Genomic DNA, 27055 nt, shown 5'->3' on the forward strand with positions numbered 1-27055 from the left:
CAATTTTGAGCACAGGAACCAAACATAAACACGGATTATTTATAATTTGCATCTGTGTGCAGACAAAGAGATAAAAAGTTGCTCACAGCTCCATAAAATCATCGCTGAGTAATTTTCTCATGAGTTACTTTAATTATTTGAAGGTTTCCATCAACATTCATCAAATCCCCCCGAAACACATTTAAATATGTATTTAATATTACAATTAAAGTTATGTTCAATTAAATTTTTCTGACTATAATTTGATTAAATTACATATATTTTAAGGTAATTAAACCGTATTGTCTTTATACTTGCATATGAAACATTTAAAGGAGATTAAATGATTAAAGTATTAAAAATGTAAATTATCTCTCCTATACGCTGTGAACCTACGATACACGCAGTATCTCAGTGCTATTAAATATCTTTAAAGTTAAACAAATTAGATTTAAGTATAACGTCTTCTATATGAACCGATATCTAATGATTCCTCTGAACTTGTACCGGATTAATTTATGTTATTTTTACAATGAGAACAAACTTTTAAAACTATTTGGAGAGCTTTTGGGTTTATTTGTAAAAACACTTATATATAAAGCACTTTTCAAACTTTAAAGTGTAATAAAAAGTAGTAAAAATGTTAAAACAAATAGAATAAAATGATTCAGAATGATCAACAATAAAACGCTGATAATATAAAAGAGTACATTAGATATAAAGATGATAATAAACTTAATACAAATAATAAAATCGTCTTTGAGTACGATGAAAAGCGCTATAGAAATTGTATGTATTATTATTATTATTAAAATTACGTTTTTTTAAACATGATACTTTAAAAGTCATACTTTTAAAACATTGTGTTTTTAGTGTAACATTTTAAAAGATGCTTCCGGGTTCATAAGTAAAGAGCGTCGCAGGCAGACGGACTAAATAAAAGATTATTCTTTTATTTATTTATTTATTTGTAATGAGCTCAAAACAAAAATAATTTAACTTCAATAAATACCACTTTAAAAAATGCGAACAATAAAACATTGTCCTGACGACAAGCTGGTCATGTGACACCGTGGTGGAGTTAGTTCATAGAGCCTGAGGTCATGTGACTTTAGACTATAGTTCATAGAGCCTGAGGTCATGTGACTTTAGACTATAGTTCATAGAGCCTGAGGTCATGTGACTTTAGTCTATAGTTCATAGAGCCTGAGGTCATGTGACATTAGTCTATAGTTCATAGAGCCTGAGGTCATGTGACATTTGTCTATAGTTCATAGAGCCTGAGGTCATGTGACATTAGTCTATAGTTCATAGAGCCTGAGGTCATGTGACTTTAGTCTGTAGTTCATAGAGCCTGAGGTCATGTGACATTAGTCTATAGTTCATAGAGCCTGAGGTCATGTGACTTTAGTCTATAGTTCATAGAGCCTGAGGTCATGTGACTTTAGTCTGTAGTTCATAGAGCCTGAGGTCATGTGACATTAGTCTATAGTTCATAGAGCCTGAGGTCATGTGACATTAGTCTATAGTTCATAGAGCCTGAGGTCATGTGACTTTAGTCCAGTGGCGGGCCGTGGGCCTGGGGCCTGGGCCTTCAGTGAGGTCCTACACAGTCCCACCCGAATTAATCCACCTCTTATTACTATCATTATGATGCCATGGCTCTAGACCAGGGCTGCTCAATACGTCGATCGCGGCGTAGTATTGGTAGATCGCATGACATTAAAAAAAATTGGCCCGCCCCCGTCATTTTCTCTATAGCACGTCTTTGTTTATTTATTAAACTAAACAGCCGTCTGATGTTGATCGTATCTACACAACAGCATGTCATTTCTCTCGGCTCTCCGTCTCGCGCGCTGCAGAATGCGCGCATCGGGACGGAGAAAAAGAAGAAGAAAAAAAGTCACTTGCACTAGTTTGTTCACTAAACAGGGCATTGTCGCACCCAAAGCAGATTTCAAGTATATGTTCGACCAAATCGACATCTTCTCCTCCTTCCGCCATTGTGGGTTGAAAAAACAGCTTTGTAGTCCGCGAATTAATTCCTTTATCAAATTCAGTTTCCTAGTTCTGAGGTTTTGCATCTACCTGCCCATAGGACCCGCCTCTCAATATTGGTAATCCAATCAAAAGACATGCAGCACTCCGCCTGCTAGCTGGCTCCTGTGCCGCTTCCGGGGCCTTCAAAGGCCTAGAGGAGCCAACTCTAAAGCTGATTGGTTGACACAACATCGTCATTCCCATTCACTTGAAGCTACCAGCGCCTTCAATGTTGATTCTGAAGGCCTAAGGGCAGATTTTAGCCCCCTGGCAACACACGATGGCTGAATATGATTGGATAAAAGATCTAACATAAAGACTCCAAATCTCAACCTGGCGCTGGCAGCAGCGCAACCAAGAGGAACGCTATGAAATTAAGAGAATAACTCTTACTCTGGGGAATAATTGAATACATATTTGTGGGAAAATATATTTAGAAAAAAATATATATTCTGATGATGTTTAGGCCAGCAGAGAAGGCCTTGCTGGCCCTGACGGCCCGCCACTGCTTTAGTCTATAGTTCATAGAGCCTGAGGTCATGTGACTTTAGTCTATAGTTCATAGAGCCTGAGGTCATGTGACTTTAGTCTATAGTTCATAGAGCCTGAGGTCATGTGACTTTAGTCTGTAGTTCATAGAGCCTGAGGTCATGTGACTTTAGAACTCCTCGTTTAAATGTGTGTAAAATATTTAGAAAATGTCAAATAAGTTGTAAAGTGTGAACTTTAATTCCCCGTCACTCGGTGACTCTGTAAGTCCCCGTGACTCGGGGAGGACCGCGTGACAAACGGCCTGTTTTGAGCGCCGGCGCTCAGATTACAACACACATACCCTCACATATGTAGACACACACACACACCTGTATACACACAGACCCACATTAACACACACCTTTATACACACACACACACACACACACACACCACTCACCCCAAACCCAATTCCTCAGCCGGCTACTGCCTACATTGTTTGCTGCTCCCGAAAACGAATTAGTCACAGGTGTTTGCATTTGTACACAAACCTGCCCAGCAACAAACACAACAAGCACATGGTCACTCACTCACACACACACACACACACACACACACACATGCATGAACACACACACACAGACGTGACGACTTCTACGCGTCTTCGTAAAAACACGTGACGGTGAACCCGAAAACGAGCGTCTCCCCCCCCCCCACACACACACACACACACGTGCACGCTCACGTGCGCGCGCCCACACATGCTGCACTGGTGGTCCTAAAGCTCCGTGTCCTTTGTCCCAGACAAAAGCAACAACCTGACAGGTAAACAAGCCGTCGTGTTTGGGCAGCCCTACCTGAGAAAGGCTCTCGCCCTTTTCTCAGCCTCACCCGACACACCCTCCTCCTCCTCCTCCTCCAGTCTGCGCCCCCCCCTGCCCCCCCTCCCTCCCTCGTTGTTTAACTTGCCTCTCTGAACCCGAGGAGGAGCCTCCAGGTGTCAGGTGAGAGCTGGGGGGAGTCGGAGGGGACATACCTGTGATCTGATTTACAGCTCGTGAAATTTAGGACTTGAAACTGTCCACTTTGAATTATGTCGGCTCGTTAAATATGAATATGAAGGTCTCGTGTCTTTTATACGTTTATTTTTATAGTTCTGTCTTTTAGAGAGATGTATTTTTTTACTGCACTAGATTTATTTATTTCCTCTGCGAGTCGCTTTACAGATCAATATTAGACAAAAAGGCTATGAAAATTATAATAATTATATTAATACAAATATTATAGCCCCTTTTACAAAAATGCTTTGATGCAAAAATAAGGAAATAAAACAACAGAAAGCTCAACAGAGACGAGTTAAATGTTTAATAACGGTACAAATGAAACGATAGAAAATAAACATGGCGTGTCTTCCCCTTGGTGATAAAGTTATTAGATGTCATGGATGACCCTGAATGACCTTTGAGAGGCTGTAACACGCCGCCGTGCAGCAGACCACGGAGCACTCAGGTGTTCTCCACCCAAACACAACATCCACATGCTGAATGTGTGGATTTTCTTCTTCTTCTACTAAAAAGAAGGAGCAGCTTCACGTTCATCGGTCAAATATTCATTACTTACATTTACAACAGGATTCTTTGAGAAACACTGAATGTTTTTGTCTGTTATCATCCTGGTTACCAAATATTGGGCCACCCCAAATTATCAGAGCGTTATAGGCCGCTGTGCGTGTGTATAACTCTCTCACACACACACACACACACACATACACACTGGAGCAGTGAATCCCCTGTGCCAACTTAAGCTTTTCCAAACAATTCCAAACAGTCGGGCAATAAGTCTCCGAGGCCGACAGGAGTGTAACGAGAAGCCGGCCACACCTGCTCCACCACGGCGGAGCCCCCCCCCCCCCCCCCTCTGAACACCGGGAACCGGTCGTCTCGCTCCACACGGCAGATGTCAGACGGTGGAAGATCTCGACCACATGGGACAGGAAGGAAGGGAGAGAGAGAGGGAGAGAGAGAGAGAGAGAGAGAGAGAGAGATTAGTGAGGAGGGGTTACACTCCACCCTCATGGAGGGTCATTTAATAAAAACTAAACGCCTTGTATTTGAAGAAAGGGACAGAAAAACAATATTTAAAGCTCCGCCGTAATTATATATATATATATATATATAATATATGTATTTAATTATATAGATATATATCATATATACATTTAATTATATATATAATATACATTTAATTATATATGTATATATATTTAGAATATATATATATACATTTAATGATATATATACATTTAAATATATATGTATATATATTTAGAATATATATACATTTATTTTTATATATATATATATATAATAAATACATTTATTCATATATATGTATATATATATATTAATATATATATTAATATATATATGCTCATGTATGATATATACATTTATATATATATATATGTATATATTTATTTATAAAATATATATATACATTTATTTATATGTATATATATTTCATATATATATATATATATATATAAATATATACAGTGTCATTATTATTTTTTGAAAATGTAAAAGTTAATTGGATATACAGTATGTATATATATATATATATATTTATTATTCATGTATTAGCAGTTAATACAGCTCTTATATCTAGTAAGTGCTGTAATAACTGCTAATAAATGCATAATAAAGTTGAATAGTATCCTAGTAAAGGTTCAACAACGACATAAAGAGGAAGTTGGTTGAGTATCTGTTTTTTAAATAACTCTTTTTAATAATTCTCAGTCTGTAAACATCGACAAGTTCCCTACGAGTGCTCATGAACGTCATATAATCTGACGCTCACACGGGCCTCTTCCCCCTCTGACTCTCACGCTCGACGTGGAGCTCCTTCCTCCTCTCCGTGAGACGTCGGACGCCATCTGGACGGCGACTCTGCTTCATGTTGATCTCCGGCCGCCGCCGGTCACTCTGTTTTTATTAGGAACTACATCACCAGATAAGAGCGGCGAGGAGGAGCTGAAGATAACCAGAGTCAGTCCTCCTCCTCCATAACTCCTCTTTAACCTCGCCAGGCTACTGTGTGTGTGTGTGTGTGTGCGCGTGTGTGAGTGTGTATGTGTGTGTGTGTGTGTGTGTGTGTGTACCTGTGTCAGACCATACCTGTGTCTGCGTGTCTGGCTCATTGCACAGCATGGGAAAGAATGAAGAGGAGGAGGAGGAGAAGAGGAGGAGGAGAGTTATTCAAATGTATCTCGTGAACAACATTTAGGGCTTATGGAGTAAATCGGTTTATTGAAAAATACGCCCCCATAAAAAGGCCATATTTCAGAGATGGCGTGCGGCTTCAACATTTATTTTTTGTAGGAATATCCTTTTTTAAATAAGTGTCAAAGCGAGAGTCCTTAAAACCATATCGATCAAACAGTATGAACCTTCAACAGTTTAATCCTCTTACGCTCTGCATAAAGGACCCGGTGCTCAGACACTCCACAAACACTCAGGGGAGGCCACGCCCCTTTTTGGAACAGAAGTTCAGAGATGTTGATTGATGAACTTTCATATAAATATATATATTTATATTATTCCTTTATCCTCGGTGTGTTTCTGTGTCTCTGTCTCCGGGAGACGCGGCAGGCCTCTTATCGGCCTCGCCGGGATGGTTTTATCATCTTTAGCAGAAGTTTTTTTAACCCCCCGAAGAACGTGAGAAGGAGCCAAAGTGCTTCTCGCTAACGACTCTTCAGAGCGTTTATCTGACGATGGAGATAAAACCGAAAACCTCAAACCGACGCAGCCCCCCCCCCCCCCCCCCCCCCAAAACTGTATCGTGAGGAATTCACAGAGAGAAGGGCAGTAAATTGTCCGGCGGGGCGACGTCGTCCTCTCCCTCCTGAATACCTTCGACTCTGAGAGAGAGAGGGAGGGAGAGAGAGAGAGGGAGAGAGGGAGAGAGAGAGAGGGAGAGAGAGAGAGAGAGAGAGAGAGGGAGAGAGAGAGAGGGAGAGAGAGAGAGAGGGAGAGAGAGGGAGAGAGGGAGAGAGAGGGAAGGAGAGAGAGGGAGAGAGAGGGAGCATGTTGAGTTTCACCTACGTGTCCTTTCTCCAAAACACATACATCACTTCTTCTTTTTTTCTGCCTTTTTCTTGTGAGGGAGGATGTGAACCGGAGGTGGAGCATGTGTGTGTGTGTGTGTGTGTGTGTGTGTGTGTGTGTGTGTGTGTGTGTGTGTGTGTGCATGTCAATATGGGCTTGAACCGAGTGCCCATTCTAGTTTCAAAAGGGTTGAGATCGAGAACACAACACGGTCGACAGTAACTGACGCTGTGAGCACATGGTCATCAATCATAATAATAAACTAGAATGGGCACTCGGTAGAGCGCATACCTTCGCATATCACAAGATTGGGTATTGAATTATGAACATTTTGGCATTAGTTGCATGCCAATTGGACAAAAATGTATCGTGCTATGGTAAAAAAAAAGATGTTGACCTTTCCATGACCTTGACCTTGACCTTTGACCCGATTGATCCCAAAATCTAATCAAATGGTCCCCGGATAATAACCAATCATCCCACCAAATTCCATGTGATTCAAGAAGATTTGACCTGTTCATGACCTTTGACCTTTGACCCGATCGATCCCAAAATCTAATCAACTGGTCCCCGGATAATAAACAATCATCCCACCAAATTTCATGCGATTCGGTTCAATACTTTGAGTTCTGCGAAAGATTTTGACCTGTTCATGACCTTTGACCTTGACCTTTGACCCGATCGATCCCAAAATCTAATCAACTGGTCCCCGGATAATAAACAATCATCCCACCAAATTGCATGCGATTCGGTTCAATACTTTTTGAGTTTTGCGAATAACACGCATACAAATAAATAAATAAATAAATACACGGCGATCAAAACATAACCTTCCGGCATTTTCAATGCGAAGGTAATAACACGAATGTGAGGGGAGGAACGGCAGCTTTGACTCAAACAGCGAAGGAACGCGGACAAACATCGTTGAGAGATTTCACGCTAAATTTAACGTCGCTACGACAAAACTCATGTCGCAATTAAAACGGCGTTAACAAAAAAAGTGTTTCCTCGCCGTTGACTGACGTACGGATCGTTACGCGGAGTGACGGATGACAGCGGAGAGGGGGGGGCGGGACTTGACCCCATCACATGTTCCCACGGCTGGAACAAAGTACTTTTGCACCCTGTGGATGAGAAGTAGAGTGCATGCGTGTGTGTGTGTGTGTGTGTGTGTGTGTGTGTGTGTGTGTGTGTGTGTGTGTGTGTGTGTGTGTGTGTGTGTGTGTGTGTGTGTTTACAGCTGTTTGCCCTCTGTGGGCTCCAGGTACACCCTGACGGAGGCCGTGGCAGCTGCTTCATCATCTCTCCGTCTCTTTTCTTGTGTGTCTCTTGACAGTCCTTCGCTCGTGTGTGACGGGCCACGCCGCCGCCACCGCCGCCGCCCTCCGACCCGCTCGCCCTATTCAGGGCTCCTGAAGCGTGACTTCCAAGTGGCTCGCCGCTCGCCGCTCTTCCTCGGCGGCGGGGCCCTTTTAGCACGCCGCGCCCCCCTCAGCTCCAAACCACCGTGACCGCGCAGGACGCTGCACTTTGTCTCCCCTGTTTGCCCGAAAATTGTTCCAATATGTATTTTTGGGAACGGTGATGTTTGCGTAATAAATCTTTGTGTCAGGAGAACACAAAGAGAGCTTGAGGTCAAAACCTGGGTGGGTCGGATTGGACTCTCTCTCTCTCTCTCTCTCTCTCCTCATTTACTCTCCGCTCTACTTTCCATTCTCTCCGTCTGCCAGGTTGTTTTTCCAGCACGGTGTCAGTAGGTTTATATAGACATGCATCAGGCTGCCGGAGACCGCCTCCCCCTCCCCGGTAACCTCTGGCGCTCCCTGTCGCACTCTACGTTTTACACCTCGGCGAGAGCGAGGCGCCACGAATGTCGTTGTTGTTGATGTTTTTTTCCGCTCGTTGACGTACATATTTCCAACGTGCCCCGACGCCTGTGACTCTGACATTTGCGCTGGCCCCGTGCCAACGAATCCAATTATCAAGCTATGCGCCGCGCGAGCTTCAGGCTCTCGGTCCTCGGAGCCAGAAATTAAAAATCACTCCTCGAGTACAATTTCATTACATTGAGAGATCTCTGGTTGCGGGGAGGCCTTTACGGAGTGGCCAAGAGGGTTTTTACAGACTCTCTGAAGACGGGGGGGGGGGGCAGCTCGAACGATAGAAAGTTGTCTCTTTTGTCTTCGGCCAAACAAAGAGTAAGCGGAGCGGCAGCCGCTGACACGGGCCGTAGATTTTATCCAGAGAACAGGAACACGATCTATCAGCGGCGGCAGTCAGAAGGTCACCGCGACCTCCAGCACCGATACCCACATAGCTCAGAAGTTATATCCAAATAACTTCAAAGGAATGTTGAGTTGAACTCGTTTCTCATCGAATGTCCATGTAGCATCACAACAGGTGGCTGTTAATTGCCTGCCAAAAATGTACCGGAGCCTATTTTTGACTTCACTTCTATGCGGGCATCATGTTATACCTCACGGACCGAGGCTAGCCAGGCTAGCTGTTCTGTATGCTAAGCTAAGCTAATATTAGCATACTTCAATTCGGAGCGGGGCGAGAATTAGCGTTGCTTTCTTGCATCAAGGTTTGAGAAAGTAGCCGGGGGAGAAACCAACGGCAACCAGCGGATACACCATGTCACACGACTTCCTCTTCTAATAATGTAAGTGTTCACCCGAGCGACGCCGTCCGACTTCCTGCGAATCGGTTCAGTTTTTACATCCGTCATATCCCGGGAATCCCGGTTATTCTGTTGGATGTGAACCTTTTTTGTCGGATCTGTCAAAACACGATCAATATCTGGGCGTGAGGCGGAGGAATCTGTATTTACTGTTTGCATTGCTCTCAGATCCCTTAAATCCCCTGAATGTGAAGAAGCGGTCTCCGGTAATCAGAGGCGCCACATGAGAGGTTTCCATTGTCCTCCGCTGGTGACAGAAGCAGACGGATGGGGGGGGGGGGTTGCTCGATGCGCCAGAGGCTGGATTGAAGGTAGGGGGGGGGGGTGATCTGAGTGGGACTGCGCGGGGCAACGCTATCCCCCAAACACAGCAGAGTGCTATAAGCCGCCGCCATAAATCTCCGAGCTCGCCGAGACTCGGCCGAGCTCGTTCAGCGCCGGCTGCCGGTCCAGAGGCCAGAATCCAGATGTTGGAGGGAGACGAGTAAATAAAACGATCTATCAAAACTGGAGAACCACCAGAAAAAAAAGAAAAGAAGTTGGAGGTGGGTGAAGGGGGAGAAAATGTGTGTGAGTGTGGGGGGGGGGGGTTCTCTTGCATATTAGAAAGTCTGTTTTAAGCAATTATCAATGTTTTGTTCTCCGATAGAACTTATTATTGAACAGGCGGCTCGACGAGCAGCAGGCCTCCGGATTCGTCTTCATCGTTTGGAGACGCAGGTGGATTGAAGGGGGTGAACACGGAGACCTCGTCCGTCGTGTGGCTTAAAATCTCACCGCACGGTTTATTGCTTAACCCTTGTGTTGCCTTCGGGTCAATTTGACCCGATTCAATGTTTCACCCTCCTGTCGCCTTCGGGTCAATATGACCCGATTCAATGTTTAACCCTCCTGTTACCTTTATATTTACTAACATATTTTACCCTTGAGGTCAATATGACCCCAGCTATTAAAATCTCCAGAAAATTATTAGAATTAATATTGTTTTCCAAGTTTAAGTGTGAGGTACTTTATGTTTGTTTGTTGACTCCCGAAAGAACACCGACATTAAACATTGAATCGGGTCAAATTGACCCGAAGGCGACAGGAGGGTTAAATATTGAATTGGGTCAAATTGACCCGAAGGCAACACAAGGCTTAAGACCTCGAGCCTCTGGACCTGGACCAAGTGCTGGAGGACCTCTTGTGGATCCCGGGTCCCCCTCTCAGCTTTCACTTGGGTCGGGAGATGACTTCATTTTGACTTTCCCGAGCACGCATGGTTCCACCTCGGCCTCGGGTAAAAAAGTTGAACGGCAGCTTCACTGAACCAGCCCTCAACCAGGAAATTAGTTTGCAAGAAGATTTTTCAAAAGAGCGTCCGATCCTTCGCGCATCGCTTCGGACTCAAAGTCGTCGCATCGGGGGTTTTCATTGGGCTACGTCGCTGCCATTTTTAGCTTTTGGTTTTCAGTTCATACCCGTGGTTTAAGAACCTCGGTCTGGCCCGGCAGACAGTTTCCCCTCAAACTACAGGAAGGGAGCAGAGGACTTCTTAAATGGTGTTTTTGGTTCTTGGGTGGCTGCAGCGTTGAATTAAACCACGTTAAAACACTCAGGAAAATGTAAATTATAGACGTCTTCAGCCTCATCTTGATATCATTCATCTGCTTGACGTTCACCCGGATATTTTTCGGTATCTTTGGGAATGTTGGCGACCCCACGAGAACTTCGAATAAAGTCTAAATCTTTAATTCTTTGTATAAATGTGAGCAATCGGTCCGCCCTGTTGAAGGACTCAGACGAGATGTTAGAAGATACGGCGATGTCGTGTTGATGTGACGACAGTTTTTTTCCGGTGGCCGGCACAAAGGGAAACCTCCCGTTAGCCGCCGCGCGGCGTTACGTTCATAACCACGTGCAAAAACTGGAAGCTGGACGTCCGCTTCTCATCAGCGCTAAGCCGCGGAGGCCCGACCAGTCTTTGGATTAAGTGGAAAGAAAAAGATGATGCCTCCTCCTGAAATGATGATCCGTGCACCAGACCTGTTTACGTTGGTAATCTCCGAGGCCTCGCGCAATCAAAACATCACTAATTTCACTGCCGATTGGAAACTGTGACATCTGCGTTCTCAGTGCTCTTCAAGGGGGTGGGGACTGCTTCAAAGAAGAAAAGAGAGAGAGAGAGGGGGGCAACCAGGAAGCATCCATTCAATATAATAGCCCCAGTGATGAAGGGGTGACTTCATCCTCGTCCGCTCACATGTTTTGAAACCGACAGATATCCAAAGTGGAGGGAGTTTACTGCAGAGCCGATATCAGATTGCTGCGCGTCCGTCTGGCTTGAACGTCGCGTCGATGAGTCTGTTCGCCTCCCACCGGAAGTCAAGATGAAGATGGCCGCCGCTAATGTAGATAATGCAGCTAACGTAGCTAACTAGCGTGTTGTGAAAATGAGCCGAGCGGAGAAGGACCAGCTAGTTAACTATGTAGCTAACGTAGCTAACTAGCATGTTGTGAAAATGACCCGAGTGGAGAAGGAAACGCTAGTTAGCTATGTAGCTAACGTAGCTAACTAGCACGGCGTGGAAATGAGCCGAGTGGAGAAGGACAAGCTACGTAGCTAACTAGCTCGCCGCACGTCTCCGCTTCTCCGACAAAACAACAACCGCCATTTTCTTTTCAAGCGTTCCCTCGACGTGAGAAGGACGTGTGACGAGATCGGATGAAGAAAACGTCCGACGAGAAGCCCGATTCAGAAAAAACCCACGTGATCGTCCAAGCGTGTGTGTGTGCGCGCTGACGTGCGTCCCAAGAACACACACTTCTGGACCTCCTCCGCTTCTCTCCCGATGGGCGTGAGCTTGTTTTGAACCCTTCTCCTCCAGTGGGCATCAGACCCTCTGTTATTTAGGAATAACTATTTACGCTGCGGGGGTGACCATCAGACAGGTCCCGGCCACAGACACACACCTCCTCCCCCTACACACACACACACACACACACAGACACTCCAAACGGACGAAATAATCCCTCCACCTATTTGCACAGGAGAGAAGAGGCCGCGGCCTCACCTCCAGGGCTCTACTTAACTCCTCGAGTCACTCGTTGAGTAATCACAGCATTCTGCTCGCTGCCTGCCTGCTGCCTAATTATAGAGGGGGAGTGTGTGTCGGACTCATTATTTAGCAATGCAGGCCTCACAGGTAGACAATTACGCGGGCGGACTTTGCATATTACTATTTTGCGGATACAGTTGCATGCTGAGGGTCTGGGGGGTCAGTGCCGCGGCCTAGAGGGTCACAAGAACCCACTTGTTTTGAGCTGCAGCCGTGGACTAATGTTGGTCATATGTATCCGGTGACGTTCAGGTCTTTGTGGTAGAAAAGGAAAATTCATGTGGTTATTATTATTTTATTTTTTTATGGAAATAAAAGTGCATCTCACCTGTGTGCAACCGGTGTCCGTGTAGAGGAGGTGAACACACAGCTGACGTGAGGAGGACGTGTAGGTGAGAGAGCTTTGGGCGTCTCCGAGAGGCGTCCGCGTCCTGGAGGGGAGGCCCGCAGCTCGGCCCGTAATCCCTCCAGGATCCCTCTCTCAGAGCCGGGCTTTGCCTCGCGCGCGCCTCTTGGCCCAAGTTAAAAAGGAAAGTGTGAGGGGTGGGTGTGTGTGGGGGGCGACACATTTCACACTTTCTCCCATGTCTCTGGCCAAAAGAAGGAGGTTGTAAACCAAATATGTGGAGTTGGAACCGGGGAGCGCGCCTGGGCCGCGGGACCGGGACTGAGAGGACGTCCTCAGATCCTGAGAGCTGAAAACACGTTTTTTTTTTAATGCTTTTCAGAAAAGCACATGTTCAAATTAAATGTTTTTCTTATAGTGTATGTTGTTTGTTTGATTTTTTCCCCGGCCTTATTAATTACAAGTCTTAATCATCCAGTTCCAGTCTAACATATGCTTTATGTCGGTATACGTAAGGCCCTATAATTTGCTTTTTTGGGGACATTTTATCATTCTTTTTTTTAAATCGTGCTGCACCCTGTAATACGTTCCAGAAAAATACGTGTGTTTGCTTTAGCTGAAGGATTTATACGTGTTGTGTTTGTGTCTGGAAGACGCACAAAGACCTGGAAGTTTCCATCCGAGCGTCTTGTGTATTTTTCTTGCTTTTAAAAAATATATAAATTAATGATCAATTACTCTCTTTTTTTATTGTACATTCAAAGCAAAAGCTGTAATTCATTCATATGAATGCAGCATTTAAGTATTAATTGGAACATTTGAGATGTTTTGGTTCACGTCAGACCGAGTTAACAGCAGAACAAAACACTTTAAACCTGCACGTAAATATTAGGATATGAACAATTGTTTAAATAATCATCCCGTAACAAAGGCAGACATTGCACTGTTGAGCTCGGATATTGTTTGCCGGATCAATTAATTGTGGAGAAGACAAACATAATTATGTCCGAACTCAAACAATCTGCCAAGCCTGTCTGCTGTAAATCAGAATAATTAGGCTATTAATAAAGAAATGAACCGCCGTCACCTGCACGAGGAATACATGACGTAATGGTTCTGGTTGAATTAGTGAATATCTTAAAGATATACACATACAGAAGTGTGTGTTTCATTGTGAGTGAGAGAGCAGATTATTATTATTATTATTATTATTATTATTATTATTATTATTATTATTACAGTTGTTTTAAAGCTGTTTTAAAAGTCTGCACACAAACGACGAATTCATTTTTAAAAATTCACACCGAAACACAATTAATAATAGAGAGAATTATGAATTATGAGCAGCAGGTTGTTTTTTAAAATATTAAATTTAAACTGCGTCATTGCTGTTGTATTGTAATATTTAATTTGATTATGATCATTATCATTATCATTATTATTTGTATTATTATTATTATTATCGCCTTTGCCACTAAGACCATCATTATATTTAAGTATGTTGAATTATTTCCCTTTGATTTTCCTCTGCTCGTCGTTCACATATTGAGACGTATAGGACATGAGGATGATAATGAATCTCCATGAAGATCACAAACTGACAATAAAGATGCACTCTGGTGAGACAATGAGGATGAAGATGGAGGGGCGTCAGCTGAGGATGATGAAGTTGTGGAATGTGATGAAATATACAAAATAAAAAGGATAACACAGGAACGCACTGGTACCAGGAGGTGATTGAAGGTTCAGGATAAAGAGAATTACAATGGAGGTATGGTGGCGGTGAGGGGAGGGCGGAGGGAGGGAGGGGAGGGGGGGGCGGTTGCGGTGTCGTGACGTCACCACAAGGCGTGCTGCAGACCACTGGCGAAGAAAACCAAACCGGCACCGCAGAGGCGCAACCAAAGCGCAGAATATCGCGGACGCAGCGTTTTACGCGCACGAAGTGGATTTACTGGACACCTGCATGGGGAAACTCTGAGGCTTTACTCCTTTTTGTCTGTCGTCTGCCTCCGTTGGGCACCAACTGGTGAGTAAAACACACGCACACGCGCACACACACACACACACCTCGTTCGTCCGGTCGCTGAGGGCTCAGGGATTCGGTCAGACGGAGTTGGCTGGCGTCTCCATTTTTATGTTGCACATATGAGTCTCACACACACGCGCGCGCGAGTCCGCGTTGAGCGTGATGGAGAAAATGGGAATGTTGACCAGTGCGGACCTCGTTAAGCAGCGCATGTTGGGGTCAGAGAGGCGCAGTGGATGCATGCGTCTTTACGCACGACGAGCCAAACAGCAGCACAACATCTCCTCAGCATGGAGTCTGTGCCATGAGCATCATTGGAAGCCAGATGTAGCAAGTGCGTAGACGGATCCATCATTTCCCCTTAATATCTGACTTCCATGAAGCAGATGAATATAAAGTGCGGGCGGGTGCGCGCCAGTGGAGCGCGTAAACGCGCATGGGACAGAAGGAGCCGAGCGAAGATTTACCGAGGACACAGAGCAGCAAATGGGTTCCTGTAGATAAGAGGGGCTCTGTGTGTGTGTGTGTGTGTGTGTGTGTGTGTGTGTGTGTGTGTGTGTGTGTGTGTGTGTGTGTGTGTGTGTGTGTGTGTGTGTGTGTGTGTGTGTGTTCGTGCGTGCGTGTGTGTGTGCGTGCGTGCGTGTGTGTGTTTGTGTGAGGTAAACTCTGTTAACATAAAGATGTGTGTGCACATATTGTTAAGTAAAGTACTTTTATTTGATTTGTCTTGGCTGCATTGTCTTGGAACTGTCCATATATTATATTATATTATATATATATATAAAAGATGTATAATATATATAATATATATATATATACATAAGAAAGAATCAATGATGCAAAAAGGTTTTCCAACATGAATGTGAAAACTTTACTTTACAAGATTATTTTAAATCACAGTGGCTATAAATTCTGATTTTAAACTTTAAAAACTTATATACAATATTATTTGGTTTAAGAGAGAAAAATAAATATATTTTTATAGATGTATAACTATTTATAATCAGTGTACGTCTGACACAGAGGGTGTGTTTCTTCTGTTTTTCAGGTAACTGGAATGGAACTCAATCTGTCCAAGAATGTGATCTCCTGCGGGGAAGAAGGTATTTTATCCAGATTATTAAATTACACATTACACTCACAACACCTATTATATATTATATATTATATATTATATATTATATATTATATATATTACAAATTATATATTATATAGTATGTATTATATATAATATATAATATATAATATATATTATATAATATATATTATATAATGTATATATATATATATATATATATATATATATACATACACACACATACAACATGCACACTCGAATGGAGGCCGTGTCGTCTCACCTCTCGTGGTGGCGCGTGAAGGGTCACGACTTGTTGGCAAATCTCGGGGCACGCAAAGTGTTCGTGTTCACGCGCACGCAGCTGTGTTGGGTGTGTATGTATTATGGGAATTAATGCTGCATGACGACACGCCGCTATGCGGACATGGTCAGATGTGAGATGACGTATACCCCGCCGTGCTTGTATTATTATTGTGTGTGTGTGTGTGTGTGTGTGTGTCTGGGTCTGGTTTATGACGTCATGATTTCCTCTGGAGTCTTTTTTGCCCTTTTGCAAAAAACAAAACTATCAATCTGGATCGACAGCAGACCAACAACCCCCCAATGACACGTCATATTTCCTCTTCATCATGAGGACAGACGATGGTATTTTAAGGAGGAGGGTCGGTGGACCTGGATGTGATCACGGACCAAAGGGAGGCCGTTAAATGGAGACGTGAGAAATTTGGAAAACATCTGCGGCTTTTCCAGAACATCTAAATGCCGCGCGCGCACGTGAGACTCATCTCGCGTGCGCGTGTGTACGATCCTTTTTCATTTTTCTTTTTTTTTGGTGTTGAAAATCTTCATTTTTTTTCTTCTTTCATAATAAAGCAGCTTCCACATAACATTTTTTTGTTAAGTGCATCACTCACGTTGGAAGACAAAGAAAGAGGCTCCGGCTGCTTTAGTCTGCAGACTGGAGCTTCATTAGAGTTATGATGCAGATAATAAACACATGTGCGCTTTTATTGGGGATTTAAACTCTAATGACCATTAAAAACTAAAACAATCCTCTTTCGTGTGTGACAAATATGTACTTCTCTGAGGATGAATTCCATCCTGTCATCCAGACAACCTCCTGCAGAACAACCCCGACATCTTACAGCATCTTTCTACATTCGTGTTCACATTTCCTCGTGATGTCCACGAGAGGTTCTGGTTTTCTGGACGTGGCTCTCTCCTCGACTTGTTTGTCGGGCCGAGCTGAGGGGAAACCATCACCAAGGAAATAATCAGCTCTGTCCTTCTCCGGTTACCCAGCGGGTCCACTTACACGTCACTGCCACGAGCTGCAAGGCTCTATAGGCCGCGCTTTGTGTTCGGGCCCCGTGGCTGAGGCTGCATGTTGTTTGGTTCCCTTAAGAGGGAAATATGATTAATATGATTATTATGATTAATGTGTGTGTTCGGTGCGTGATTAACAGTCCGGGAGTTTATTTTCACTTCTCTAGGAGTGTTTGCATTTCCTCTGGCCTCTAACCTGCTGCCGCCGGATGGAAAGGCTTCTCTCTCTTTTTTTAAACTCATCCATCACACGCGATGCGCCCCTCCGCGGGCGCGCGGGCGGGATGCGGGAGGGCCGAAGAGGCGGCTGTTTATATTATAGCTCCTATCAGCTGGAGCATCAGGCGTGGAGGACACGAGGGTCCTCGCGTGCATGGGCCCTTTAATATTCCTGCGGGGGGGACTTGAAGGGTCAGCGGGTTATAGGGACTTTTATTCTTATTATATTATAAAGAGCTAAATACTCTTTTTGAACAGTTCCTGTTCCAACAAGGCGATGTGACGTCCAGCCGCTTTCCTGGACTTCAGTTATTTTTTGTTGGTAATGATAATAACCACCTTATATTGACCTGCACGTGCACGCACGACGCACCCACTAATCCACAACCAACACGCCTGCATGGTAACCTGCTGACTCGATGGGACGACCAGGTCCTGGAGGTCACCTTTGAACAAAAGCATGCATCTTTGTGCACGCCGAATCCCACTTCCGGTCCCGGGTTTGGTTCACCTGCTGCAGCTGAATGCATCTTCTTTTTTTGTGCGCCAAATAGGTCCTAAAAACTTTTTTTTTGCGCACATGTCTGCGGCTCAGAGTCCAGGTGGGATGTCGGTGTTCAGCGTGTGAGGGTTTACTGCGCACACGCTGCAGGCCGCAGTGACGCACGCGGGACATCAGCAAGATCTGCGCTGTTAATAAAACAAACCCTCCGGATCGGTCGCTTCAGTTTGCTGATATTCATACTATAGAAGGCCTGTCATATAAATATATAACGCAGAGCTCAGGGACACGTGGAGATGGAAACAAAAAGCCAAGTGATTGTTGAGAGCTCGCATAGTTGTCTTCTGAAAGAAAAAGAAAGAAAAAGGCCTTCGGGGGACTTTCCGGTCGGACGGGGATCTCATGTCATACAATGCGCAACAATGCTGGAGACTGGCGCCGGGGACCGTGCGCGTCCCAGACGGCCGTGCGCGTTTCACCCCTCAACACATGTGCACGCGGGCTCCGAGCCGGGCCGCGGCGAGGCGGCGAGGCTCAGGGTGCAGGACAGACGGACAGATACCCGGATGTGGTCAGAAGAGAACTCATATTTAAGTGTAAATTGACGTCATTTGGGTTTTGCAGTTGTTGTTTTTTTGTTAAATGTCCCAGAAACACAAAACAAATACCCCGGATGTCAGTTCAGGGTATAGTGGAAAGTTTGGATTGTTCCATTATTCAGAAAGAACCACAACGGTTTTGATAGAAACACGTTTATGAAACTATTTTGTAAATATTTTACTTCTTTTCAGTGAAAAATATGATTTTAAGTCTCAATCGAGAAAATCCTCAAATTTTGCTTTTGCTCTGCACATGCGCAATCACACCCAAAGGGCTCAATTATATAAACACGTATACGTAGACGTGAGAATGTTGCGTATAAAAAAACTACCCATGATGCACCAGGTCTACTTGAACCTTAATGGTTACATCGAGGCCAACATGACGCCACCAATAATTGCCATGAAGACGTGTTGGGCCTCACAGAGACCTGTGTTTCTAATGCAGCTGTGCACACGCACGCGCGCACACACACACACACATCAGACTCCGGGCAGTCAGCATCTGGACGCAGCTCCGCGGGCCTCCTCAGCGGCGGCTGCCTGAAGGTCACAGCTCACGGTACCCGCGCTGCGAGTCACTGGGCGCATGCGCGTGAGAACGGCAGACTGTAATTGGATGAGAAAACACCCAGAAACAACTACATGTGCTCATTCCACTCTTTCACGGTGATAACCGAACTGTAGCCCCGCCCACTGAACCGGGTCAATACTTCTTAAGTCCCGCCGGGTCCGCATCAGGACCCCCATTCAGGTCTGGAGCGGACCATCAACCCATGAAGGGGTTCTGGGTCCAACAGTGTATATAGGCAGACCCCATGACTGGATGTCAAAGTGTAAGCAACGTGTTTTGATATGTTATTAATCATCTTGTTATGAGTGCCGCGCGCGCGTTAATGCAGATTATGATGTTTGAGCTGATGCTCGTGCCCGCTGCCGGGCCTCCATTAGTCCCGACTGTTTATTTGTCCACGTGAACCGCTGATAGAGCGACACTTGACAGTTTACAGTGCGAGTCACACACACACACACACACACACACACACGCACACACACAATACCCTTCGTATCGTGCACGCTTCGTGGTGAGGGAACAGTAACTGGGCAGTCCCGTGTTGGAGGGCAAATGTTTATTCAGCTCGGTACATATCGGGAGATATGCAATGCATTGTGTGGTTGCGCGCGCGCGTGCGTGCGTGTGTAGAAGTGCACCCACCTGATCCAAACATGCCGGCACCAATAAAAGGCCCATTTTACTCCTGAAGCGCGAAGCGTTACACTGCGCGCTCCCGACATATATTTTAAAAAGAATGTTGCTTATATATCTTTTATATACATATATATATAAGCAACATTCTTTATGTATATTTATACATATACATATATATAAATATAAATAAAAGATATATAAGCAACAATATATATATATGTTGGAGGGCAAATGTTTATTCAGCTCGGTACATATCGGGAGATATACAATGCATTGTGTGGTTCCGCGCGTGCTTCATACATATATATATTAAACTGATTGGAAACATTTGCTTATTTGCCATAAAAAAAGAACTTCTTCTAAATTACCAGCATCGTTTTTCATCTTTCATCTTGAGGTCAGACGTGTTTGGATGGATCTGTGTGTGCGCGTGTTCCTGTGTGTGTGCGTGTTCGTGTTCGTGTGCGTGTGTGTGTGTTTTCTTGCAGCGGGCTGTTGTAGTGGGCGGGACTCGCTGGTTTGGGGGGCGGTTACGCGCCGCAGGGGGCGTGGTCTCGCGTGTGGGTTGGACAGCCGGAGCTTCCTCTCGGCCGCGGCGGGCAGAAGCTATTTCCCTTTGCAGCGGAAAGAAGGAGACTGCTCTACCGGAGGAAAACAAGGGGGGCTGGCTGCTTTTCTCTCTTCTTCTTCTCCTTCTTTCTCCTTCTTCCAAGTCTTTTCTTTCGCGGAAGAACGACACTTTTTTTGGGTGGGAAACCCTTCCGCGCGTGCTTCATCCTCTCATGCCGCGGCGCGGTGTCTGGCAGCGGGTGGATTTTTTACGCTGTTGAGGGGAAAAAAGCTTTTTGCGCACCCCCAGGATTCACCTCCTCCTCCTCCTCCTGCTGCTGCTGCTGCTCCTCCTGCTCCTCTCCCCGTTTCCCCCATTTTCTTCGCATCCTTCTCTCCAAGGTGGGATGAATTTGGACAGAGTCGCAGAGGCGGCGAGAGCACCGGCGGCGGCGGCGGCGGTGGCAGTGGCCCGCGACGCCGCCCCCGCGTTTCACTTACCGAGAACTTCCAACAGCAGTCGGGAAACTTTAGAGAACTCCAGCAGCGAGTCCTCGGACACGGAGCTGGCAGGTAAGATGAGGAGAGACTCCTTCCCCCCCCCCCCCCCCACCCAGTGTTTTTACGTTTCTGTGCGCACGTTTACGGCTGGCCTGGCAGAGACCTCTCCAGACGGGAGAAACGAAGAAGAAGAAGAAGAAGAAGAAGAAGAAGAAGAAGAAGAAGAAGAAGAAGAAGAAGAAGAAGAAAGAGACTTTTAAAGTCTCAACTTCATTTCTCACTACGATGACGATCTATGTCCGTGTGTTATGGCGCAACGTGCACTTGGGATAAAGAACGCATTAAATTCTACTAGCAGTGAATATTAATTTATTTATGTTTGCTCCAAATGTGCGTAAAAAAGCAACAAAACGTGGAAAATAGTGCTGTTTTTTACGGGTGTGTGTGGAGGGGATCATTTTTGGTCTGAACCAAAAACACTTGGCTTGATCTCGGGAGTCTGTCAGGGGGAAATGTGCAGAACATCCCGTCCTGCTGTCAGGGAAATGCATTCATAACTATAAATATTGGGCCCGTCCACCAATCTAAACCGGGGAGCCAGAGGCTCGTAAACACGCAGAAGCTTTTTGTTCTTCCACTTTTTGTTCTTCCTTCACCATGTGAGGGTGATGTGTGGAGGAATGCGCGCTGCTCGCTCCCTTTGTTTGGATTGTTTGGCCTTAAATGGAGGAACTGGTAATGGGGTTGCTTTAAGTTTTAACTTAAGACAAACACTCCAGAGACTATTCATTTTTCTTCTTCTTAGTGATTAACCTTTGGCCGCGTTGACCCTTCAGTTTAATGAGGCAATCTGGTGAGAACACGAGAACTACAGCCGGGAGATAAGAGGAGGGGGCAGACCTCGGCGTATTGATCCGAGTGTTTGAAAGAATCGATACGTGTTTGTAAATATTTGGCTTTAATGTATCAACTCCTCTCCTGGGGCTTAATTTAGTAAATCATTTATTTATGGCTTCGGAGTTGCTTATTTAATGCTGGACTGTTTTGGATTTAGAAGACTTTCCCGTTTCATGTCGTTTTGCACCATGTGGGGATTAATAAAGTATATATCTATCTATCTATCTTATACTTTTCAGTCTTAAGCTTATTAAAACAAACTGAAAATAAAATGTACATTAGAGCAATATAAAGCTGAGGGCCCGCACTCGTTTCACACCGATTTGTGATCCCTTTTAGAAAAGGAGCGGAGCGCGGAGCACCGGAGCGATGACGGGAACGCGGACGACCCCAAGAAGAAGAAGCAGCGGCGGCAGCGGACTCACTTCACCAGCCAGCAGCTGCAGGAGCTGGAGGCCACGTTCCAGAGGAACCGCTACCCGGACATGAGCACCAGGGAGGAGATCGCCGTGTGGACCAACCTGACCGAGGCCAGAGTCCGGGTAAGAGGCCGGAAGGCAGGCGGGCCGTGCGTAATGTGTGCGTAATACGTGCGTAAAAGACGAGTATGGGAGATAAATGTCAGCAATATGGGAAATTCTTACCTAAATATTTAAAATAACTCTAACACACATGAACTAAATAAACAACAACATTTTAGGCGAAACATATAAATTATTAGGATATTAGAGCAACAATTCTAAACAACAACACAACACGTAATGTGAGAGTCTCGAATTCAAACAACGTTTGGTTCAAACTAATACTGTGAGGACTAATGTGCCGTCGACTTACCCAAAACTGTGCAACGCTCCATTTGAAAGATATTGCGTGTTAATAATAATAATAATAACAATAATAATAATTCAAACTTATATAGCGCTTTTCTAAATACACACAGACGCTTTACACGAGGACAAGAGACAGAACAAAACAAAGAGAAAGCAGACAAAACAAACACACAGCACATATTGGTAACAACATATTGGTGTTGATTTTGTGAATGATACCTAGAATTATTATGAATGAAAGAGTGAATATTTAGCCTTTTCACAGAATCCACGTGAGTGACAAACAAATATAATAACTGGGTGATTTACATGTTGAAACTCAAGTAAGAGATGGAAGCCTATTTTTTATTTATTTGTTAAACTATTTGGATCCGGACATCACATTTCTCTCTTGAGGGCGACTCTGAGGATTTGACTTTGGATGACGTCACAGCCCGGGACACTCGCTGGTCCCGGTGCAGCCAGATCCACCTGGAGCTGCGCAGTGAACGGGAACCGCGTGTGACTAAATCCATTCACGTGTCAGCGGCAGAGAAAACGCACCGGATCGTTATTTAAATAAGGAAACCGAGTTCACGCGCACGGTGTTCACGCGCACGGTATTCACGGCTGCTCTTTTTTTCCTCTCTCGTGGATTTAAGGAGCTGCGCGTGAAACAGAAAACAGTTGCTTTTCATTGACAGCAACTGGCGCCTGGCTGCGTCTCAAATTGCGTCAAAAATGCTTCCAATTATATTGTAAGTGCCACGAAAGTTTAAAACACACACAGAAAAAAACATGTTAGAGAGCTGAGATTTCATTTCGTGGAGCGCGAGGAGGGCGAACGTCAAACATCCTGTACTCACCGGAATAAAAAGAAAACACTGCCTACAAATATATAAAATGTAGAAATATACAGACTCACAGCAGTCTGAATATTTTCGATTCATATCTGAAGATTTATGAAAAATGTTTTGACACTTCACAGTGGTCCGACTTGACCTTTCTGACGTCATCCGTGTTAAATCTCTGCAGATTATAGATATTCAGAGAATTTATGAGATTATTTATTTTTAATATTTCCATCATTTATCTTAAATAATTCTATATATTTATTGTAGCTCCACTTTGCATTAAACAAGTATTTACTATATTGTTAAATTAAATATCAGACCCTCTCTCCTCTGCGCAGCTCTGCCGCGCATCTCTCACTCTGCGGACCATTTGTCTGCGGCACCTCGTCCCGCGCGCCTCTATAAATAGCGCGCTTCCAACTGTTTCTACTGTGAATTAAAAAATGACTCTGGGAGTGCAGAGGGTCGCGCACGCGCGTCTGATCCATGTACAGATTGATTCAATGCTGTAAACATGTTTTAATTTATTGTTTGGGGGTTGTCTGACGCGCGCGCACACACACACACACACACACACGTGCAACGCAGAACATAATTTAATGTGATGCAAATTAAAAATTAAAACAAAATAAGTTACAACACATTTATTTTGAATTTTTAAATGAGTCATGACTCGAAATTCAATCGCATTAAAAATCATTTGAATATTCGAAGACGCACAGAGAATTATTATTATTATTATTATTATTATTATTATTATTCAGGACATTTGTTTTAATTGTGTTTCTATCTTTGCGCACGCGCAGCTAATTCAACACGTCCTGCACATTTCTCAAATCTGGCTTTAAGGAAATACTTTCAATTACAATTAATAACATTACAAATGTGACGTTCACTGGATTCATTTAAAGTTTAGGTTTTAAATTGAGCCGCTTTTAGGATTCTATGCTCAGACAATTAGGACCACCGGGTTTGACGTGGAGGGACCAAAATGGACCAGACCAGACCCGACCAGACCAGAACCAGACCCGACCAGAACCCAAAACCAGAACTTGAGCACTTTAAATACTTTCACTTCACAGAAGTGCATTTTTTAAACTAAATTTCAAACAGATTTTTTTGCGGCATATAATCAAAATGTCGAGAGTGAGAGAGAAAGAGAGAGAGTGTGTGTGTGTGTGTGTGTGTGTGTGTGTGTGCGTGTGTGTGTGTGTGTATGAGAGAGAGATAAATTACAGTCCAGTCCTTTTATACTTTGTTTACAAACTGTTGTAAACAAATCTTTAGACCACTGAGAACATTAAACAGCTGTTTCCCGAGCTGCCAATCAACGAGGAGGCAGCTTCACACTGTAGGGCTATTGAGTGTGATGTGTGCGTGTGTGTGTGTGTGTTTAGGTAATTTTATATTTAGAATTTATAGAAAACATTTTATTTATATATATATATATATGTGTGTGTATATATATTTATATATATGTGTGTGTGTATATATATATATATATATATATGTGTCAATATATACATGTAAATCTAAAAAATAATGTGTGTATATATACATATATATATATAAAAGCAATGTTATATTATATATGACCATATGTATGTATATAAACAATGTTATATTATATATGACCATATGACTATTATATTATATATGACTATTGTGTATATATGTTTACAATATATTTTAAATATTGAAAAAAAAATTAAACTTAATTTGTTTGTGTGTTCTGAAGCAAAAACGCCAACAAGCACTTTGAGGTCTCAAAAGTTCACATAAATATTTTTCCATTATAGAAACTGAAGGTCCATAACGCGTCATTATTAATGCAAAGCCTAGATTTTAATTTAAGAACAAGATACTGGGACTTGATTTGAAAGTGGACTCTACATTGTACGAGAAAACCACATATGTTCGGTTCCTGATTTGGATAATGGGCCTATCTATAACCGTGTGTGTGTGTTTGTTTTTCTTTGTCTGTGTGTGCGTCCTCCAGGTGTGGTTCAAGAACCGTCGCGCCAAGTGGAGGAAGCGCGAGCGCAACCAGCAGATGGACCTGTGCAAGAACAGCTACCTGCCGCAGTTCAGCGGGCTGATGCAGCCGTACGAGGACATGTACCCGGCCTACACCTACAACAACTGGACCAACAAGGGGCTCGCGCCCGCGCCGCTGTCCACCAAGAACTTCACCTTCTTCAACTCCATGAGCCCGCTCACCTCGCAGTCCATGTTCTCCGCGCCCAACTCCATCTCCTCCATGACCATGGCGTCCGGCATGGGCCACTCCGCGGTGCCGGGCATGGCCGCGCCGGGCCTCAACAACATCAGCAACCTGAACGGGATCGGCACGTCCGGCATCAACTCGGCCATGTCGCCGTCCGCGTGCCCGTACGGACCCCCCGGGTCTCCGTACAGCGTTTACCGGGACACGTGCAACTCCAGCCTGGCCACGCTCAGACTCAAGTCCAAACAGCACCCCACGTTCGGCTACAGCAGCCTGCAGAGCCCCGGCGCGAGCCTCAACGCCTGCCAGTACAACAGCTGACGGGAAACGGCGCGAGGCCCCCCCCCCCCCCCAAAATAATTAATAATTAAGAAAAATATATGTGACGAAACGGACACGGTGTCAGAGCTTAAAGGCGACCTGCGGATTGGTTGAGAGGGAGGAGGGAGGGGGGGGGGGGATCAGAGACAACTAAACTGGATTAGTTGCAATCATTTTTTTCCAAAAAGAAAAAGAAACAAAAAAAAGAGGATTATGCGGGTTTGATGTTGTTTACCAATGAACTTGCACAGCAGTTGAAATGTCCAGGATTAGTTTTTTTTTTAAAATGATGATGATGATGAAGACGTGTTACATTGCTGCATTGTACATATATAAATGTAAATATATACAGGCTTAACATATGAAACAGACGATGGGATTTTCTTTTTTGTGTGTGTGCGCTTGCTTGCTTTTGGAGAGACAAAGAGGAGGGGAGGAGGGAGGGAGGGAGGGGGTCTTGACCAAAATTTGGATTTGCAAAAACAATAACAAGTAAATAAAGTGTGGAGCATATCACGAATCGAGACGAGAGAAAAGAGACCACGCCCATATTGTACATATTTTATACCGCTTCTGTGTGCTTGCCATGTGCCGCCTCCCCGCTCCGTTACTGTATACTTTCACATGTTTTTTTGTTTGTTTTCTTCTCATTTTGTTTTGCTGAAATAGGTTATAAAAAAAATGATATAAAAATAAGAAAAAACCCCACCCCCGCATGTTTAAACTTGAGTGCAACGTGTTTTGTACCACAATGTAAAACTTTGCAGAAGTAAAAAAAATTCATTCGCCTAAAAAACTGTTGTCAAGAGAAAAAAAAGAAGGTGATTCCAAGTCCTCGTGTGTTTATGGTAACATGTTTATTTGAATAAACTCCAGGAAAAGAGAGCTTTATGTCAAGTGTATGTGTTAGAGACTCCGTTTAAGGGATTACCTCCGAAATATGGAGCTTTTTTTAAGGATTATTGGAAGTATAGCCACTAGTTATGGGCTTAACTCGATATTCATACTCTTTGTTTTCCTTTGCTCGTTGTAAAGCTTATTCAAGCCTTTTATTTCACTTTTATTGCACATCACTTTTTTTGCTTTTCCGTGGAGGGGAAATAAATCCGATGGAGTTTAAACTCCCACACTTTAAAATCTAAATGTCTTATTGGGATCATTGTCTAAAGCCTTATGGGTTATTTTTATTTGGTGAGAATAAAATAGC

At 44.1% G+C, this 27055-nt stretch overlaps 1 protein-coding gene across 3 annotated transcripts; it reads left to right on the forward strand.

Annotated features, from left to right (window-relative positions):
* Positions 1–14709: 14709 nt before the first annotated feature.
* pitx1 (paired-like homeodomain 1) lies at positions 14710–26733 on the forward strand. 3 transcript variants are annotated; one of them, XM_056441974.1, is made up of 4 exons: positions 14710–14755; positions 15804–15858; positions 21977–22179; positions 25300–26733. In XM_056441974.1, the coding sequence occupies exons 2-4, from the start codon at positions 15813–15815 to the stop codon at positions 25846–25848; spliced, it is 798 nt and encodes a 265-aa protein (XP_056297949.1). In that variant the 5' UTR covers positions 14710–14755; positions 15804–15812; the 3' UTR covers positions 25849–26733. The 3 variants fall into 3 exon arrangements, with proteins under 3 accessions (XP_056297949.1, XP_056297957.1, XP_056297939.1); XM_056441982.1 differs by lacking the exon at positions 14710–14755 and adding an exon at positions 20642–20812; XM_056441964.1 differs by lacking the exons at positions 14710–14755; positions 15804–15858 and adding an exon at positions 20336–20812.
* Positions 26734–27055: the final 322 nt, after the last annotated feature.

This window comes from Pseudoliparis swirei, chromosome 3 (assembly GCF_029220125.1).
Source record: "Pseudoliparis swirei isolate HS2019 ecotype Mariana Trench chromosome 3, NWPU_hadal_v1, whole genome shotgun sequence".
Classification (NCBI taxonomy): Eukaryota; Metazoa; Chordata; class Actinopteri; order Perciformes; family Liparidae; genus Pseudoliparis; species Pseudoliparis swirei.